Source organism: Oreochromis aureus, linkage group 3 (genome assembly GCF_013358895.1).
Source record: "Oreochromis aureus strain Israel breed Guangdong linkage group 3, ZZ_aureus, whole genome shotgun sequence".
NCBI classification, from domain to species: Eukaryota; Metazoa; Chordata; class Actinopteri; order Cichliformes; family Cichlidae; genus Oreochromis; species Oreochromis aureus.
The window spans coordinates 31,607,254-31,627,925 of NC_052944.1; the positions used below are offsets into that span (position 1 = coordinate 31,607,254).

The 20,672-nt window shown below is 39.5% G+C and overlaps 2 protein-coding genes across 3 annotated transcripts in view; both read left to right on the forward strand.

The window, feature by feature from the left end:
- Nucleotides 1-3,616: 3,616 nt before the first annotated feature.
- LOC116319483 lies at nucleotides 3,617-9,947 on the forward strand. Its single transcript, XM_039609954.1, has 9 exons — nucleotides 3,617-3,740; nucleotides 3,938-4,232; nucleotides 4,432-4,583; nucleotides 4,671-4,959; nucleotides 5,110-5,255; nucleotides 5,533-5,788; nucleotides 6,535-6,713; nucleotides 6,792-6,858; nucleotides 9,123-9,947. The coding sequence occupies exons 1-8, from the start codon at nucleotides 3,662-3,664 to the stop codon at nucleotides 6,854-6,856; spliced, it is 1,461 nt and encodes a 486-aa protein (XP_039465888.1). The 5' UTR covers nucleotides 3,617-3,661; the 3' UTR covers nucleotides 6,857-6,858; nucleotides 9,123-9,947.
- A 2,308-nt stretch (nucleotides 9,948-12,255) lies between these two features.
- The window catches only part of arhgef40 (Rho guanine nucleotide exchange factor (GEF) 40), a 49,605-nt gene continuing 41,188 nt past the window's right edge, over nucleotides 12,256-20,672 (forward strand). The window contains exon 1 of one of the 2 annotated variants that reach the window (XM_039609960.1): nucleotides 12,256-12,454. Coding sequence is in view for 1 of the 2 variants with exons in the window: in XM_039609959.1 (XP_039465893.1) it covers nucleotides 13,770-13,772 (3 nt within the window). In the remaining variant the exon portion in view is untranslated. Of the gene's footprint in view, nucleotides 12,455-13,454; nucleotides 13,773-20,672 lie in introns of those variants that run through there. The other variant, XM_039609959.1, reaches the window with a different exon arrangement.

The following is a 20,672-nucleotide window of genomic DNA, read 5'->3' on the forward strand; positions in this document are numbered from 1 at the left end:
GAAAGGAGATGACACAGTATAAACTGTGATGCATGGTTTTTTTTTGTTAGAAATAGTTTTCATTTGAATTTGTTTTGCACTCCTTTAAACCATTCTTAGAAAAATCCAGCAATTGCGTAAAACACTACGTTTTCTTTTTTCATAAGTTAAAGTCATGAATAAATGATTTGTATTTAAATTTTTTCCTGTCTAGTTTGTAGCAATGCTTATAGCAATCATAGCAATTGTGTTTATACAAAACATGTGAGCTTGTTCCTTTGCATTATATAAAGCAATAAATGCCTATAATAGTGCCTCTAAAGTTATGGCAAAGACTGTATTGATGAAATGTGGTAATAAAGTTTGGATTAATAAACAAGGACAGTGATATATTATAAAATATAACAATATCAAACAGTTTGGCTTTTATTTGTGGAGAAGAACACAAGTTCTTAGGCACTTCACACTACACGCACAGCAAAGTGTGAAAATGTTATTTTTCATTTGTGGACAATATAGCATACAACACACATGTCAATAATTACTAAATTCTCTCTGACACTATATTAAAAAAAATCATGTCAGACCTGCTGTCTGACAGAGGGTAAATAAGTTTTAGCTTTGAAAAAGTTAAACACACATTAAAAAGATTGTCAGAAAACGTTTTTCCTGTGATCTTGTGAAATTATCATATTCAGCTCTGCAACAATTTAAAATGTGCGAAAATCAGGCACAAGTAACAATTTAAGATACATTTAACATAAAGCTGCTGCTTCAATATGATTATTCTGACTGACTGAATTAACTGAATTCCACCTTTACACCAACTTTAAACAGTCTAGTGTAAATGTACTGTGAGCAAACAGTTTTGTAAATCAACAAAGAGCATTAAACCTCATAGCACACCACAGGTTACCTGATCACAGCCTGTACACTAAGAAAATCTACTGGAATTTATAATAGAAATTATTATGAGTTATGATACTTTTCCACATGCTGAGCCACTACAACTGATTTTAGGATTCCCTCACCTGCTGAATCCCACTTTAGCCCCTGACTGTACTAATTTTCCTGTTTTGTTTTGTTGTTGTTTTAAGTCTCCTTTTCCTATGATCGTGTTTCAAGCCGAACATTTTCATTAGAATTAAAATTTAGACTGAAATAGAGTTTGTGTTCCCATGTATTATATATGCACCACTTCATAAAGATGCCATTCTTACATTACAAAATAGTAAGAGGCCCTTCCCTGCTCTCATTTCATGCACAGTGATGATTTGAATTTTGCAAATGAAAATTTTCTCAAAAGATATAGTCTTTAAGTCACAGGCTGTGTCCTTGTTTTTTCTTTCATTTGCATTGCTAGCATTTCCAGACAGGCATGACTAAATGTTTTGCAAACAGTTTTCACCAAAAACATATTAAATGGACTGGTCCTTATGACTGCAGGGGTAAAACTGTTCAATTTTGCAAAGTACTTTATCAACACAATTTTTAGTTTTGATTTATTGCTAAATGTTGATATTATTCATGTCAAAGTATAGTTTTTACAAAAATGTTTTTATACATAAAATGCAGCAGAAATAAAGCAGAAAATTATATTAAAACGCAAAGTGGCCAGCCAATGGGGTGCAGTGGGATTCTGTTCTGTTTTTGTTCTGCTTTTCAGACACTTGTTTGGGGCCAATGTTTAGTATCATTTTTCATTTTTGCTTGGCTGGGTAAAGACACCCAGTTAGTATTAGGAGCAGATCATGCTATTTCCTTTTAGTATGTGGAATATATCATCTAAATTTAGTCACAACAGTACACTGATAATGCAAACATTTATCATTTAGCATAACATGAGTCAAAAAGGCAATTAACGATGTAAGAGAGACAGACATTCATGACACTTAAAAATGTAGGTCTTTCCTACAGAGGAACTGCAAAGAAAGTCAAGGTGTCAGTGAGTACAGTTTCCTTCACCATCAAAAGGCTCTCAGAAACTGGGGCAAACTGACAGATAGAGGCAAAGAGGGTTCCCTGGGCCATGAAACGCCACCATTGGACTACTGAAGACTGGAAGAAGGTATTATGGACTGATGAATCAAAATGTGAAATCTTTGGTTCATCATACAGGATCTTTGTACGACGTCAACTAGGTTTAAGGATGGTTCCACAGTGTGTGGCATCAACTGTCAAACACGGAGGAGGAAGGTTGTGTGTGAAGCATATGTGCCTTTGTTGAGAGAGGGGCTAAGAAGAGAATGAGCACACCTTGGCCATCAACGTTCTTATCTCTCCTGCGCATGTATAATTCAGTAGGAGAGAAGCCAAGTCCAGTAGTTTTTTTTTAGCTTATATGTCTTTGAAAGTAGTGATCGATGAAAACAATTAGAATGTGTAATAAGGCAAGTGGAAAAATATAAAAAAATTAATAAATATTTGAACATTGAATTGTAGAAACATGCAGGTGAAAGTTTTGGTCTGAAGAATAAGATTTCAGTTTGGGTGTGTTGTCATTCATGCAAACACTAGTGACTAAAAATTTGCATATTCTTGGATATCAAAACAAATAAGGGAGTATAGTATAAGATTGGCAGTGCTTAGAAGAAAACTACAGAGACAGTAAGTCAGTTTACCTGCCAGTTAGTGTATCGGTAATTACTGCGTTTTATTAATGCCATAATACATTTGACTTGGATACTTTCTAAAGCCATGAGTGGGATTCATAGTTGGAGCTTCATTGGTAAGTTAAAGTATCTTAAACTTTCTTAACAAAAAAAAAAAAAAAAAAAAGAAGTTAAAATGCAGATGATGGCATTTAATGTGCACATCATTCACATCATTCACACATAATCCTGTTTTTTTCATCTTGTAAATCTTTATATGTCAACAGGCATTTCCATCATGTTAACATTAACATCTGGAACACTTGCAGGTAAACTTTTCTTCTGTGATCAACACATTCTGGTCCACATTTACTAAGTGCAAACATGTGCAAACTACCACATGTGAGTTAGAAAGAAAATGTTAAAATAAAGATTTTTTTGTTTTTTAAAGCAGATCCAATGATGGAACAGTTACATTCGTAATAAAACCAACGTGCAGACTTAATATAGGTTTCTATCAGCAACACCATGACAGCTGAGATCAATAAGATTCTGATTTATTTATTATTATTATTTTTGCTCAATCCCAGTGAAAATATAAATATGGCCCTCTCTGTTTTTATTAATAGTTATATTTTTTGTGATCAATTAGGTCAACTCCTTTACAACCTGGCACTGAAACAAAAAGCTGTCCAATCTTCAACCAGTGGCTCTGTGGGTATTGCTGGTAAGGCAGTTGATGGAAACAGAGACGCAAACTATCAAAGTGGGTCTTGCACACTTACCAATGTAGAATCTGATCCCTGGTGGAGAGTAGACCTGGTAAATGTCTATACGATTGGGACTGTAATGATAACCAATAGACAGGATTTGGAAAACGGGCTGGACGGTGCTGAAATCTGGATCGGAAATTCTACAACAATCAGTGACCCTGAAAGCATCAGGTGAAAGAGCTTGCCATATACCCATATAAGTAGGACTTCTATTCTTTTTTTATTCTTATACTTTTTCTTTTTGACTGTTTCATACACAGGTGTGCCGTCATCTCTCACATTTCCAAGGGACAAGCATTTTACTTTCCATGTAACTCTATGAAGGGACGCTACGTCACTGTGTTTCTACCAGGAAGTGCAAAGGTCCTGAGTCTCTGTGAGGTTGAAGTGTACTACGGTAAATACCTTTAATTCTGATGCTGATACAGAAGACTGTAATTCACTGAGTCAAAGGACAAATGACGGCTGTCATGTCAGGCTGTTTTTGATTACTAAAAACATTATAATGATTCTTTTTTTTATTATTATTTACATCAATAAGGGTTGTGACAGGCCAACCAAAAGAAATTATTGTCTTCTTGGTTTTTCTTCAAGGATACCCATTACCCAATGTGGCACTCAAAGGAGAAGCTACCCAGTCATCTACACTCTCTGTTGCCACGGCGTCCAAAGCCATCGATGGCAGACGGAACTCGTTCTACAGCAATGGGTTCTGTAGCCACACGGCTGAAGACAAGACCAACCCCTGGTGGAGGGTGGACCTGCAGCGAAGCTTTACAGTCACTGCTGTAAAAGTCACCAACAGAGGAGACTGCTGTGCTGAAAGACTGGATGGAGCTGAGATCAGAATAGGAAACTCACTGGAGAACAATGGAAACAATAATCCCAGGTGATGATGAGATTGTTGTGTTTTTCTTTGTTGTTGTTTTTAGAATAAGTTGAACAGAAATAGTTCAGTGATTACATCATAAATATTATCCACCACATGCTGATTATTTTTCTTCTCATTCAGGACTCCATGTTACCTTCCTTTTAACATGAACTCCACAATACTAACACAATACTGCCCCCACACTTTCTGCTGTCAGGTGTGCTTCCATCTCACATATCAATGCGGGTAAAACCTACACATTCCAGTGTGACGGAGGCAGCATGGAGGGTCGCTTTGTGAACGTGTTTCTTCCTGGACAGAAGAAGACTCTCACCCTGTGTGAAGTGGAGGTGTATGCTGCCCCAGCAGGTAGAGCTTTAAGTGACTGGATCTGATCTATGGAAACACATCTGCCTGATACTGATTCATACCTGTTTGTTCTTTTCAACAATTTAGTTGAACCGCTTCCAAACGTGGCCTTAGGCAAACAAACCATACAGTCATCAACTTCAACGTATGTGCCTTCAAAAGGTGTTGATGGATGCAGAAATGGAAACTTGGGCACAGGATGCTGTACACATACTCAACAAGATCTGGGTCCCTGGTGGAGAGTAGACTTGCTGGCTGTCTATAAAGTCAGTGCTGTCACCATCATCAACAGACACGATGCTGTTACAGAAAGGATTCTTGAGGCACAGATCTTGATCGGGAACTCACTGGAGCAAAATGGTAACCAAAACCCCAGGTGAGACATGATTTCTGATAAATGGAATATTTCTCCATAAACACTAATTTAAATATTTTTTCCTTAATTAAAAAACAACAAACTAATGTTTGAACACAGATTAGACATCAAAACTATCTTTTTCTTTTGTTTTTTCTCTAAATCCATCAGTTGTGGCATGATCAAATCATTAGCGGGTACACCAACATACACATTCCAGTGTAATGAAATGGAAGGTCGCTACATCAATGTGATCATACCAGGAATTAAGAGATATATGACCCTGTGTGAAGTGGAGGTGTTTGCTTCTCTATCTGGTACGGTCCTGCGATGTTATTTCTAGAACTTGTGGAGTTCTTGTGTCCTTGAATTATTATTGTAAGATTTTTACTGTTGTTTTCCTTTTTTCTCATATTTGTCATTGCAAATAGGACCAAATTAACTTCATTACTTTTAGCTTTTAGTGTCCAATTTTACTACAGAATATTGCAACATGTTAAAATAAAATAAAAACAAAGGAAATAAAAGGAAAACAATAACCACCAAATATGGCTTAAATTAACCAAATACTTAAAAAAAAATACTTCACTACAGTGCCGGACATTATCATTGCTCCAACGACTCCTCCACCTCCTCCCACACCTCCTCCGCCTGTGAGCCTGCAGCTTGGTGGCAGGAACGTGACGGTGGTGGGAGAGAGGCTCTGCTGGTCTGATGCTCTGATGTACTGTAGACGTTATTACTGGGACCTGCTCAGCCTTCACAGCCAACAGGAGCAAAGCGAGTTGGAGCAGCTGCTGGGCCTCATTCCTTTCTCCCTCACAGACCACGTCTGGCTGGGACTGCGCAGGTACTTATACAGTAGTTATTGCAGTAGTCCGGAAACTATTCAATTCCCCCAAATTGGTCCTGACAGTCTACAAAATAAGTATGTTTGGATGTGATAAGAAGCAAATTTCTTCTAAAACAAACAAAATAACAAACAAATGGAAAAGTGCTGTATGAATGCACAAAAACAATCTATTTTGCTGGGGGTTTTTTTTCATAATTAATGAATAAGGTTTGTGATATATGTTCAGGCTCCTGCACAATACTAAGAGGCCTAATGCACTACCCTGTACTCTCTTGATGCATGATGTCTGTGACAATTTGCAAACTTTGCAAATCAAAATATGCACAGGAGATGCAGATCTTTGCATTGTGTCGTGCGTCCTTTCTTTTTCTCATTTGCGTTTCTGTCATTGTTGTTTCCTGGTGCACCTTGTGTTTATAGCTTTCTCTGTAAACACAACAAACCTCCTGTAACTAGGAATTTTTTATAACTTCAGAAGCTCACTTACTTAATAACTTATAAATGAATATCTCTGTGTTTTCGAGTGACAACTCAAAGCAGTTTGGAGGCCAACCTTGAGCTTTCCAGATCTTCTATGTTATGAGTGTTTTTTAAATGATAGTCACTGTTCTTTTAGGCTTACACAACATCAAAAAGATAAATATGGATCTTCTAGCTTATGTGAAATTCAACAAGCAGCTTTTAAATGTCCATATGCTCCATAAATAGCAACATCTCGATAAATGTAAATCTCTGTCCAACAGATCCCTCAGGGGAGACGAGTGGTTCTGGATGTCTGGACGGTCCATGAATTTCTTGAATTGGCCACAAGATTTTGTTCCTGACAGCTACTCCAGCACATGTGGGGGCATGACCAGCAGGGAGCACCTCCTGTGGCAAGACCAGCCCTGTGAGGAGAACCTCAACTTCATCTGCCAATCAGGTTTGCTTACACCACAATGTTGCATGCATGCATTTACTGGGCATTGCCTTATTTTAACTGTAACTCATGACCCTTTAGGTGCTCAGGACAGTGTGCAAAGAGTCGACTTTGACAGCACCGCGATTGCCACACGTTCACAGTAAAGGTGAATAACATCCTGGATGCTGAAATTTATATTTTTAACATTATTAGAAACTTTATTTCCTGCTTTAATGATGTAATCTACTCTTTGCTGAGGCTCTGTAAGAAATGTATGCACAAAAGGGAATTTGACTGTAAAAATGACTAAAGCTGTTAATACAGTACTTTTGTTAAAACCCCTGAATGAGAGCTGACAGACAGCAACTCTGGTACATCTTGATTGTCTGATTTAAAGTGCAAAGGCAGACTTACAACAATTGTGTCATTGTGTAAGCATTTATGGACACAAACGTGTTAGTAGCTCTAAACTTTGTTCTGTATTAAGTCAAAGACCAAAGCAATGAAATGCAGATCACACTTTAAAAATACAGAACTGATGTACAAATCCATCAAAGCAATAAAATTCTCATTAAACAGCAGACATGTTTGTGTATTTTAATATTGACCTTGAGGAAAAAATATTGAGACTCTTAATATGCTAAAATATTTAAATAGCACACATGTAGGGCACACGCTTTGTCTTCTGAGTGCTTGGTTTAATACTCATATTCATACTCATTAAGGGAACATCTGGGTAATTCACTGAAAAATAAATCAGCGACTCCCACTTGCTCACATCAGAATATTTTCTACAACATTTTTAAATGAAGTCATGGGACATTTTATCTTTGTACTCTGAATATTTACAGCGTTACGGGGCCTCAAAGTGAAAAAGAGGCAAGCCAAAGCTTTGTTTTTGTTTTGTTTTTAAATGTAAGTATTTTCTTGCCTCTTTGAGCCTCATCATTTTATAAGAACAGGAGCAAGACAGGTGAAATTTCCAGGGTTGGAAAACATATTTAAATTCTAACTAAAGCAGTTTTTCACCCTCCACTCCAAGTTTCACAATCTAAACCTGCAACCTTGTTTTTTCCCAGCACAATTGTTTTTCTACAGCCAGCTGTGAGCATCAGAGTCATAGGACTTATCATTGCTTAAAAGCAAAATATCCATTGTGCAGAGAAAAAGGAACGAGCTGTGGTACCCTGGATGATTCATCTGTTTTCTAATGATCGGTTCTTGTGTAACACATTGACTTTTACGAGGAATGATCCGGTTGTAAACGGGCACAAATACACAAAGGGAACGTTGTGATTGTAGAGCAACAGGGCATGTGTTTCTGTTACATTCCTTTAGGTGTGGCGCAATCCTGTAGTTTCAGGGAATGTGCAACTCCCATCTTTGAGTAATGTGTGAACTGAAGCACGTTTGTCGAACATAAACCAGGTGGGGGTCAAACACACCCAAAAGATTAGGACAGGTTGAAATAGTGTGAAGTTGAGTTATGATTCACCTGGTTCAACTAGTCCTTCTTGTCTGGTGTCTGTGTCAGGTGCAGGCTGAGTCACTCATTTGAAACTATATTAGTGTGCCACACAGCGCATTGTTTTATTTCTGCTGTTCAATTTATGCATATTTCATGTCTAAACTGTTTATATAAAGTAATAATATGGCAGAAGAGTTGAGTTAAGTCTGCGGGAGAATAGATTTTGTTGCCTCAGTAGTCCAGATTCTGCTCTGTGCTGATCCTGCCAGAGATCAAATGTTCTGGGGGGGTTCACAGCTAGTTTTAGTAACCTTGCTCCTTGGCCTTGTCTGCCTTCCATTGCATTATAATACTTGCAAACACAGGGGGGCGCTGTTGGAGTGTTTCAGATCAAAGCTGACTCCGTTCCTCCTCACTCGGTCTTAAACACAAACCCTTAAAGTTAAATTTAGCAGCGGTGAAGCCACCAGAGCGGTGCCATTTTCAGTGAAATGAACCAATAAAAAAATGTAAGAAACTGTGAGTCATCTCAAAAAATGTGGTTAATCACAGTTAATTCATGGCTTAACAACAGGAACAGTTACTTGTTCAGTAAGGGCCAGGTGGGTTTGGGTAGCTTTTTCCCCTTAACAAATGAAATCATCATTTCCTCTTACACTGCTGTCTTCCCACCTTCTCACCTCATACAGTCCCCCATACTGTCCATTTTTAGAACTCATCTTAAACCACATTTTTAGCTCTGGACCTTTGACCCAGTTATGACAGATTAATCTTGCTTGTTTATATTGTATGATATGATATGATTGTACTTTTTTAGTGTTTTTCAGTATATTTATTAATTTTTTTGTAGATCATGTTTTGTCTGTATGAGCCATTTTAAAGTGCTTTAGAAATCAATTTGGTGTGTTCGTGCATGTGTGTGTGTGTGTGTGTGTGTGTGTGTGTGTGTGTTGGCTCTTGAGACAGGTGGAGACTGCCAACTGGCTGGTTTAAAGAAGTCCCCGTGTGAACTGGATCTTAACCTGCAGCTGGCAGCCTCCTCGGCCCTCTGCTTGCCTCCTCTGCACCTAACAACAAGCTGAGTTCTACTTAATGAAATCTTTGTAAATAGTGAATTAAAAGGCTATCTTATGCTAAATGCTTATCCACTGTACAGACTGAGCTCCCTAAAACGACTGACGTAGGCGTGAGAACAGTTTTCTGTTGAAATCCTTTCCCTCTTGTTTATCTAGTTTAGAGAACTGGTATTGGTTTGCCTTTTTTTTAAATTAGGGAAATTAGACGCTTCAGTTTGTTGTTTTGGCTTTGCTCACATGCAAGACAAACAAACACCTCCTTAGACTCTTGAATTGCACTGCATTGGTTCTTTTTTCTTCACTGTGGTACGAGTGACGTTTGAGACTTTCAAGCCACACATCAACAAATGCATGCTGCATTCATATCCTGGAGGAAAACTGGGGTTTTTTGGTGTACTGCTGTGTCCATCATAAATAAATAAATTTTTTGTCCTCTTAGCTAAAAAAAATAACTATAAACTATAGAAAATAACTCCTTGGAACCAAAGTCCAACAGGTTAAACTTCATAGGCTATGTTAAGCATTGTGTTTGCTCTGTCCGACAGATCCCTGAGAGGAAACAACTGGTTCTGATGAATTATTGTGAATTACTGTGTGTATTCTGTAGACTGAAATGCATGTTTTATTAGATAGAACGAGATTTTAATTTGATGTCTTTCATTGTTGTAATGGTGTGCATAATTCCTTGTAAGGCTGTAAGATGTTTCTGCACCAAATGGAATCTGGCTGTGATTCCTGAACAGTTAAATCATTAAAACTGAAAGTCTGATTTAAATGTTTTAGTAGTGATGCACAGAGGCAGAATAAAACAAAATGTCACTGTCTAAAGACTTACGCTGTGTTGTTGTTTTATATCCAATGACCCAGTTCTAAAAGGCCGTGCTTTGAAACAGTTGCACATAGAAAGCATTGTGAGTGCAGAACATGAGGGCACATTCTCTCAATTGTATCTTGCATTACTTTAGGTGTGGCGCAGTCCTGTAACTTAAAAGGAACAGGTTTAAGTAACGTGTGTTGACAAGTGTCTAACATAAACTGAGTGACGATGAACACACCCAAAGTTTGAAAATGGCCTGACCTGGTCCTGCCTGTTCTCCTTGCCTGGTGTCTCTGCCATGTGTAGGCTCAGGCACTCCTTTGAAATGACACTCCTCTAATTTACAGTGCATTGTATTATTGCTGCTATTATTAGTACTATTATTATTATTATTATTCTTGGTAGTAGTAATACTAGTATTAGTATTAGTATTATTTAATCTATAGATCTTTAAAGTCTTTTGGCCTGCACATCTAACACAATCACGTGTGTTATTAAAAAGATTAAAGATATCTCCTCAGTGTTTTTATTTTAGTTATTTTTCTAGTCCAGTTAGTTTTTCTTTTCTTTTTTTTAATGTCAAGCTTTATTTATATTTATTTTCATAAACTAACATGTTTTTTTCACATCAGATTTTAGATTTCAGTTTAGTTTTTGTTACCTACAATACACCATATTGCCAAACGTATTCACTCACCCGTCTAAATGATTGAATTCATGTGTTCCAATCACAGGTGTACAAAATGAAGCACCTAGGCCTGCAGACTGCTTCTACAAACGTTTGTGAAAGACTGGGATCGCTCTCAGGAACTCAGTTGTGAAATTTTCCTGCTACTAAATATTCCACAGTCAGCTGTTATTGGTATTATAACAAAGAGGAAGCGATTGGGAGCAACAGCAACTCAGACATGAAGTGGTAGGACACGTAAAATCACAGAAGTCAGCGGTTGCTGAGGCACGTATTGCACAGAGGTCACCAACTTTACAGTGTGGGGTTACTTTTCAGGAGTTGAGCTCGGCCTCTTAGTTCCAGTGAAAGGAACTCCTAATGATTCAGCATACCAAGACATTTTGGACAATTTCATCCAGCCAACTTTGTGAGAACAGTTTGGGGATGGCCCCTTGCTGTTCCAACATGACTGCACAGCAGTGCACAAAGCACTGAGTTGAGTGGATGAGTGAGTTTGGTGTGGAACACCTGAAACCCTTAAAAAACAACTTTGGGATGAATCATAGGAGAGCCAGGACATCTCAAGATCCGTGTCTGATCTCACAAACATGCCTCTCGAAGAATGATCAGAAATTCCCACAAACACACTCCTAACCCACTGGAAAGCCTCTCCAGAAGAGTTTGTGCTCTTTTAGCTGCAGATTTTACATTTTCTCATTAATAATGGGATATCACTCAAGTTCATGTGCATGTGAAGGCAGATATACTTTGGCAGTACAGACAGTGTCGCTTTGCTCCTCGTCAGTTTTTCCATAATTGCAATATCATACACACAACACAGGGGGGCGCTGTTGGAGTGTTTCATTTCGTTCCTCCTCACTCGGTCTAAAACACAAACCCTTAAGGTTAAATTAAACACAGTAAAGCCACCAGTGCGGTGCCATTTTCAGAGAAAAGATCCAATAAAAGCATATGAGAAACTGTGAGTCATCTCAAAGCTAAAATGTGATGCAAAACTTCAGCAAAGCTGCCTTTTAATTTACCCCATTCTGCTCGTCCTCAAAGTGAATAAACTTGTAACAAAATTAAAAATAAACCCCAACATGATTTATAGGCTTTGTTAATCACAGGCAGGTCTATAGTGGTTTAGATGTCCAGCATTATTTGTTCTGAATGACTCTATAACTGAGTCAAGGAGTTTATATTGAGAGGTTCGTGTTAGAGAGAACTTTAAATTTAGGCGCAGCATGATTTCAATTAAACTCTTATTCAGTTATCAAAGTACTGTAGGCTGGGCCCACGTGGGTAATGTTCGGTCTACTGGCAGGTCGGCTTATCTGGCATACCGGGCATTTTCCTGGTGGACCGATGTACACCGGCCGTACAAGCACTGACAGCAGCCTATTGGTTAATTGTCATTATTGACACTGGATTGCCCAATCAAATCTCTTAATGCGGCCGGTTCCTCCCTTACCTTCGCAGCTTGTAGAAAAAGTTTAGTGTGGAAGAAGTAGCGAAAAGGTGGAGGTGGAAAGCTGAGAGAAAAGAATAAAAACTAAAAGTCGATGCAGCAAAATGTGCCAAATTAACGACTTGTTAGCTGAACAGAAGTACGAACAACTAGTAATCAGGCCTCACAGGGGATGTGAGAAGAGACGGAGGAAGAGGAGCTACAAATGCATTCTCCACTTGTGAAAATGCGTTACATGATGCTCTGTGCTGAGTGTGCAGGTCTGTGGAATGGCAGTTAGATTTTCCAGTGTCTGTACTGAATAATGCTCCTGCAAGTCATGGATGATTTGGTGGACTGCTTCTATGTGGTTAAGATACTGAAATATTGTTGTGCATGTTTGTCATCGTATCGGCTTTGCCACCAATAGTTCTTTAATGACTGAGCCTTTGCCTCGGGTTTGATAACTAAAGGCTCCACCCTGGATTATATTGAAATCCCTGATTATTCACTCTGAATTATTGTTAGACACTACAATAGGTCATCTGACTAATTAGTTTGCTTTTGAAGGTAACATTGTAATGTTTATTCAAATGAATTGAGGTTTGCAGATGTGAAATTAATTACAAGGCAGTGCATTCATGACATTATGACTGGGAGTTGAGCCCCCCTAAAAGTTTGAACTATATATATATATATATATATATACACGTGTGTGTGTGTGTGTGTTTACATATATATACATGTGTATATATAGAGAGAGAGATATGCCAGGGCCAATTTCTTGTCCCATCCTGGGATGGGCCCTAAACTGGGCCCACTTGGGTCAGCTGCCAGTGTACTAACTGGGAATTTTATTTATTATTTATTGACTGGCTTATCAAATTGCATTCATGGCATTTGCTTATGTGTCAAGGGGAGGGCAGCTGGGTGGGACGTGTTTGCAGTATTATTATTGAAATGTTAGCGACCCTACTTTCTCCCCTCGGTGATGCACCGAACATGTGCCTACATTTCCATTTAATATCTCAGTGTTTTCAATGACAAGCCCACACTTTCCATCAAATTAAATTTGATTGCACACAGACTCACTTAGCTTATCTGCCGCTGAGAAGTATAGAACATCAGAATAAAACATCAGAGGTTTCTCCGCGGTAGTGGCTGGGTGGGGTGACGGTTTTTCATTGTGCATTCATTTACGTTACCACTGGGGGGAAAATGGAAAGTTTGAGAGGGGAGAGAGGAACTGTAGTGCTCTTGTTAGGTGAGAGGAGGAGAGGGAGGTGCGGGGGTGCGTGGGACTGCCGGGCAGGAGAGAGGAGGGGTGGGGGAAGCAGTGCAGCTCGGACATTCCCAGGCTGGGAAATACAGCGAGACAGTGTGGAAGTGGAAGGGAAAGAGAGGGGAGGAGAGCTGCTTCTTAAGCGCCCAAATCTTACAGAAGGCGAGCTTTGTAGGGGACACGAACATATAAAGTAAAGGAGTTACAGCTTGATTATTGTAACTGAGAAGAGGAGAAAGTTTTGCGGAGAATGCGCAGAGGAAATGAATTCAAGAAAGGACCTGAAGGCTATGTAGGAATTCCTGACTGAAGTCATGGTAAGTCCCTTGTTGTTGTTTCTTATTTTTGTCTGGAAACTTTTACTGGCATTGATCAGTCTCACACGTCCTTGTCACAATGTGTTTGTGTAATTTTTATGTCCATGGATATAAATTTGCTTTCGAGTCTGTTTTAACACTTGAATGCATGACTAGTTGTGTAGATGATCTCACATGTGCATTTTAAACTGAACAAGAAGCAGGATCTCTTTTTCATCTCTGACAAAGGCTTGCACTTGATTTGAGAAGAAGTTTAGTCAGCAGTTACAACGCTCAGCTTAGAGCCTGCAAGGATCCCAATGGCTCTAAATCATAATGATATGATTTAAGATGTGTGACGTTGGTGATTTTTGTGGCCGACTTGCGGAGGGAGTAAGGGACTGCCTCTAAAGTGAAAAGAGTCCTCTGTTGCATCTCTTGGGAGTTTGACTAACCATCTCCTCCCACTTATGGTCTGATCAGTGACATACAGAGGCAGACAGACTGGGAGATGGCAAACACATGCAAATGTGTCTGATGAGAAGTTAAATCAAGAGGATACCAAGTTAACAAAGAAAGTCTGTGACTGTATTTCAACTTCTGCGAGTTGGGTGGAGCAGTTTGGCAGGGAGAGGAAGAGAAAGAGCAGAAGGAAAGGGAGAGCTGTGGAGGGAAGGAAGAGAATAAAAGAGAAGGGTAGGGTTACTTTTTTTTATTTTTAGGAGACTTGGAGAGCAGCGGTGGTGGTTTCAGTGATGCTGCATTTTCCACACTGGACCTGGGAGAAAAAGCTGGAGAGAGGGGAAAAAGGGGAGGGAGCAGAGAAAGGAGGAACAAGGGATGGCATGGACCTCGGGGAAGGACGAACATGTGCTGTGCAGTTTCGTTCTCCTCAATCCCCTGTTGGGATAGTTTAGAATGGAAAACAGTAACAGATGTACACACGAGAACACAGAGAGTCACAGTAAAGCGTTACGTGGAGAGAAATCAAACTTTTCCCACAGTACTGTGCTCATAAGAGTTAATGTAACCCTTAACAAACAGCCCACCAAAATCTTGTGCATGGACACTCACTGGACACAGTTGCATCTTTGTAGGACTGGGTTGGACCCGCTTTTGCTTCCAGAATTGCCTTAATTCTAAATTGGTGCAACAAGTTGCTGGAAACATCCCTTAGAGAGTTTGGTCCCTGTTGACATGACAGCAACACGTGGTTGCTTCAGATTTGTCGGCTGCACATCCATGATAAGACTGCCATTCCACCACATCACAAAGGTGCACTGCTGGATTGAGATCTGGTGACTGTGGAGGCCATTTGAGTACAGTGAACTCACGGTCATGTTCATGAAACCAGTTTGAGATGCTTTGAGCTTTGTGACATGGTGTGGCTTCTGGCGTGGTCTTCTGCTGCTGAAGAGATGCTCTTCTGCATACTGTCGTTGTAATGAGTGATTATTTGAGCCACTGTTACAGTTTGAAGAATTCTGGCCATTTTCATCTGACTTCTGACATTAACATTTTCACCCAGAGAACTGACGCTCACTGGATATTTTCTCTTTTTCAGACTGTTCTCTGTAGAGGTTGTGTGGGAAAATAACAGTACATCAGCAGTTTCTAAAATACTCTGACCAGCCTGTCTGACATCAACATTCAAATTTACTTAAATCACCTTTCTCCCCCATTCTGATGCTCAGTTTAAACTTCAACACTCCATCTTGTCACTGTCAGTTTCTGCCATTTGCTTCGCTTATCAGAAATATTTACGCTGACCAGCAGTTGAATACCTAACAAGGTGGCCAATGAGTGTACATTCCCCATCAGGGGCAAACAAGGCTGCTAACAAACACATGTACATAGGCGCTAACATGAATCAGCAAACACAAAGTGACACACAGTCAAACACATACAGCAGGGCTTCCTTGCAAAATTTCCATTCCCTTTGCCCAGAAAGCTCTGATTTTGAAACTAATGGGATGTACCAGTCCTTGAGTTTGGCAAGGCAATCCATCAAAAAAAAAGAAAAATATGTACAGTATTATGAAAGCTATAGCAAACCATTTTCTGTGCTTGTTTAAACATGCTTGCAGTGCCAGTTCAGTGGAGATAACTGCACTAGAAAGAGCCAGACAGGACAGAATCATGTTGTCAATCACAGCAAACAAAGTTTCCTGTGATTGTTCAGAGTTTCTGACACGTAGAGTGCATACAGACCGAGGATGGCTACTTTTCAGCTCAGCAGCTTGCTGTTTGGGCCATTTTTATTGGACATTTTATCCAACTTCACAATCACATATCTAGCTTTTCCCCCAATTATATAAATGATAAAAATGGTGGTCTTTTGCTTAAATATGTATTAGTATTAGAACAAAGAGAACAAAGCTCAAAAAGTCTGCAGTTTTCCTTTGGTGAGCATTTTAGTAACTTCCAGCTCATCATTCCTGTTTTTGGACCTAGAGCCACACCAAAATGCTCCAATAAAACCCACTCCATGCTTTCTGCACCAAATGGCAGACAAAATGTTTACTAGGTGGTAACCAAATGGCGTTTAGCTGCTAAAAAAAAAAAGGTAAACGGGTGTTTATGCTAACAAGTTTCTTTTTTGAACATCTATCATCCCTCAAAGTGTTCATGGCTGACATCACAGTTTGCAAAGGATTAGAATAGTTCTGCTATATTTTTAGACTGTCCCAATAACAGAAAATTGCTATTACTATGCTATCTAGCTAGCTATTTTTATCTAAATAAAAGTTTGTGTTACACTTTTAATATAATTTTGCTCTTAGTACACATTTAAAATAAAGCATTTTTTTTTCTTTCGAACATGCCAAATCATTTGACATTCTTTCATTTTCATTCTTTTTCTAAGTGTTAATATATGATAACAAAGCACTGACACAGCAACTCCAGTTTGTACATCAATGGAGGGACAGTTAAACTGGTGAGCTGCCATTCTGTTGCACTGGGTAAAAAAGGACCCTTGTGTAGAGCATTCAGCATTAGACAACATAGTATTTACCACTCCCACTCTGCTGGCGCTGCTGTGCTGCTTCCACCTTAACAACAGTGCTGAACTTGTTTAGAGTAAATGACTATGCTTGAGAAAATTTACAGTCCATGCAGCTATGGATCATGTAGCATGTGATTTTTAAATGATGATAGTCATTGTTGATATCAATGCATTTGCTTTTAGGTGGCTGTAGTTCAAATGGTAGAGCGTACGATCATTCACAAATTGGGCCGATCCACTCCTACAGCCCTCCAGTGGATGGTGGGTGCACAGAGGGATAGACCAATGTAGCTTCTAATGGCTAAAGCAAAGCCACCAAATACTCTCCCCTGATGCTCTACCACAGGGCGAAGGCCCAGTAACCCTGTCCCACGAGGGTTCACTAGATCTCTAGTTTATTAGATCTGTAATTGATTAGATCATTAAGATCTCTAAGTTATTAGAGATATAGTGAAGTGATAGGGTTGACTGAGTCTTTCTTGTCTGGCCCCTCCACTTTGCCATGGGAGACCCTGGTGAAGAAAGAGCTGAGCATAAAAGTTTACCAGCCAGTCTTTGTTCCTACCGTCACCTAAAGTCACAGGCTCTGGACAGTTACTGACAGAATCGGATCACAGATACAAGCGGCGGAAATTGGTTTCCTTCAAAACTTCCTTCCTTCGGGCATCTGATCAGGACACCTGTATGCCTCCTAGGTGAGGTATTCCAGCGATTCCTTCCAGGGCAGGTCCTGGGGCAGACCCAGGACCTGCCCTGAGTTTATGTGAGTTTATGTGTCTCGACTGGTTTTGGAAGGACTTGGTGTCCGCCTGGATGAGCTAGAAGAGATGGCTGGGGTGATGGAAGTCTGGGCTTATCTGCTCATACTGCTGACCAGTGACTCGAACCCAGATAAGCAGCAGAAAATGAATGGATGGACATTTGCTTGACTGATACATGCGTACATCTTTGAAATTTTGGCTAATTTGTTAATGTACAAATTGGGAAATTCAGAAACAAAAGACTTCTAATTAGTTTTCTGTCCATATTTCAGTTCAAAGACTGGTCAGCTGTGACCCCATGTGCCTGCAGAGATAGCTAGAGTCATAGTTCAACAAACTTTGTGCTAACCCCTGCCCCTCGCTCAGCAGACATCTGCACAGACTTCTCAAACATATACAAAAATGAGGAGAAGCACGGGTTTTTTTCCACAGCAGTATGACTATGCTCATAATCTGTTAACTCTGGGATTCTCTACATTCCTGGAAGTCAGAAAATGTATGAAACTCCCATTCTAATCATTTAGATTTTTGAGTTTTTATGTTGCAGTTAATAAATTCAGAACAGCCCACACTCCTTCCAGCACTTAAGTAGTCTAGAACAATCCATAAGAAATCCCTGGAAGCTGATTGACCTACAGTAGGTCAGATCAGATCTGGCTGTACAGGCTTATTTAAGAAAGCAAATCAATATTGGGCCTCCCCCTCCCCCCTCTTCATCCTCCTTTTGTCTGTCTGCCTTTTTCCCTTGCTGGCTTCGCTTCACTTTTTCTTTTTTCCTCACTCTTTCCCTGTCAGCATCTTTCTCATTTTTTCTTCCTAATCATGTCACTTTCTATCTCTCCTCCATTCACCAAAACCCCCTCCCTGTTCAATCGTCTTCCTCTCTTTCTCTGTCCTTCATGTACATCTGGTTTCTATCATGGTTGCTGCTGCTTGTTTGCCATCGATCTCTCCCACTGGTCAGCCTCCTCTTTTTGTTCTCTTTTTTCCCCCACTTTCTGTCTGAACCCCCACTCACTGCAAATCTGTCTGGTCTTCTCAATGTCTCTCTTTCAGTCTGTTTCCCAACTTGCTCAGTCATAAGCTCCAAAACCACTTCTCAGGCTCTTTTTTCCTCTGTCAGGCTTATTTTTTGACTTCTCACTCGTTTTTCTACACCCCTTCCTGCATATCTCCATTGTTCTCTCTTTGCCAGTCATCGCTGTAGAAGACAAGTTGCCATACCGGAGAGAAAGACAGGAAGTCTGACTCAAGAATGACAGACCCCAATTTCGTACAGTGTCCACTTTTTGACGTACAAACATGAGGATACAGTTGCACACTAAACAGACTGTCCTGCCATGAAAAAGCACACGATTTTGTAGATGACTCAACTATGTCAGACTCTAAATACCAGAACAAAGTGAGCAAACTGTCACCCATCATTTTGTAAGTTGTAGTTAGAAGACGGGGCATTTGTGTTTGTGGTTGCTGCTCATCTAGCAAGAAGAATCAGCAGGCAGCAAACAGACCAAGTGAAAGCCTGTTGAAACAACACAAAACAAGCTGGTTTTAGACAAAAAAAGAGAAATTCAATCGAATCAAATGGCAGCATTTTGGAGACATGAGCATGACAATCAACTGAAGTTCAATCCAAGTATCCGAATGAGGAAGAAAGGTGATTTAAATGACTTTGAATGTGACTTGGTCTGAGTATTTCAGAAACTGCAGATTTTTCCACACATTCCTCTCCAGGGTTTACATGGAATGGTCCAAAAGGAGAAAAATCCACTGAGGGCAGTTCTTTGGGTGAAATTGCCTTGTTGATGCCAGAGGTCAGAGGAGAATAGCCAGGCTGATAGGAAAGCAACAGTAATTCAAATACCCGCTTGTTAAAAACGCAGCATGCAGAAGAGCATCTCTGAACAGCAGCAGTAGACCGCACTACTTATCATTTAAATTAGCTACGAAAAGGAAACTAATGCTAAATTTCACACAATGTCATGGGGTAATAGTGTAGGGGATATTTTCTGGGACACTTTGGGGAACTCTGAGGAATGTTTCTGACACATCTGTGCCACGAAGATGTGGCTTCAGAGGAAGACAGAGACGATCCAATCCACTGCTAGCAACATGTACCTAATAAAATGGCTGGTGAGTGTAGTGCTTTATGAACAAGGTATTGGTGCATATATAGCATTTATTAGGCTTTACAGTGCAGTCATTATTCAATATAGCCTCAAAAAACTGACTCGCAGCAATCCTTCTGCGCATACAGTACATACTCAAATATATGCACGACCACTCATGCTCTACTGAAATGAAAGCTATTTTCATTTTCTGTTTTCCATCAATTTTTGGTTTGCTTTGTTTGGTAATAACTTGCCATGGGCACAGTCATCAGCAAGTTGACTGCATTTGTTGAAAACGTAGCATTATATAAAATAAGACCTGTATTTCAAGGTTAGTGTCTGTCCACATGAAGAGTAATTGGATTATATCTAAAGTCCCTCAAAGCAGAGGCAACAGGTTTAACATGAATGTCTTCTACTGTCTTGGATTCCAGCAAGAAATCAGATTTACCGAATGTATCCTTGTTGCTTTGCTTTGTGTGCACCAAAAGAGTCATTAACTGAAATAGATGCTTTAAAGTTAAAAAGAAGAGTGTTCACCCTTTACTCAGAAAACACTCATCATTCCAGCGATTTTACTGGAAAATAAGCAGTATTGATTTTTTTTTAACAAGTACTTTTTCAGTTTAGTGGAAAAGCAGCGCCACTCTTTTCCTTCCTCTGTTAGACATCATTTCCACTGTGCATTTTTAATAATTGTGCTTCCAGACAGAAATTCCATTCTGTGGATGTTAACAGTGGTATATCCTGTTGAAAGCTGTCTGCACAGGCCTGTGAACACAAAGAGATTTAAGCCTGTTTAAAAAAAAAAAAGTTGCTGGTGGTATACAATTGCACATTGCACATTCAAACTAAATATTATTGTAGGCTAGCTAGCCGGCCATAAAGTGAGCTATAGTGAATCCGGATTGTCCGGTGAATATCAGTAAATGTCCAAATAGGTAATATGATGCTCATATGTCTTTTTTTAGCAACATTTAAATAAAGAGTACGAGTGATGCATGCACACTGTGAATGATTCATCTGGCAGAAGTTCCCCAAA

Coding starts and splice junctions, on each gene's coding strand:
- LOC116319483 (XM_039609954.1), top strand. CDS start 3,662: ATGAAGGGACGCTACGTCACTGTGTTTCTACCAGGAAGTGCAAAGGTC. Junction 5,256..5,532: donor GGTGTTTGCTTCTCTATCTG/GTACGGTCCTGC, acceptor ACTTCACTACAG/TGCCGGACATTATCATTGCT. Junction 5,789..6,534: donor GTCTGGCTGGGACTGCGCAG/GTACTTATACAG, acceptor TCTGTCCAACAG/ATCCCTCAGGGGAGACGAGT.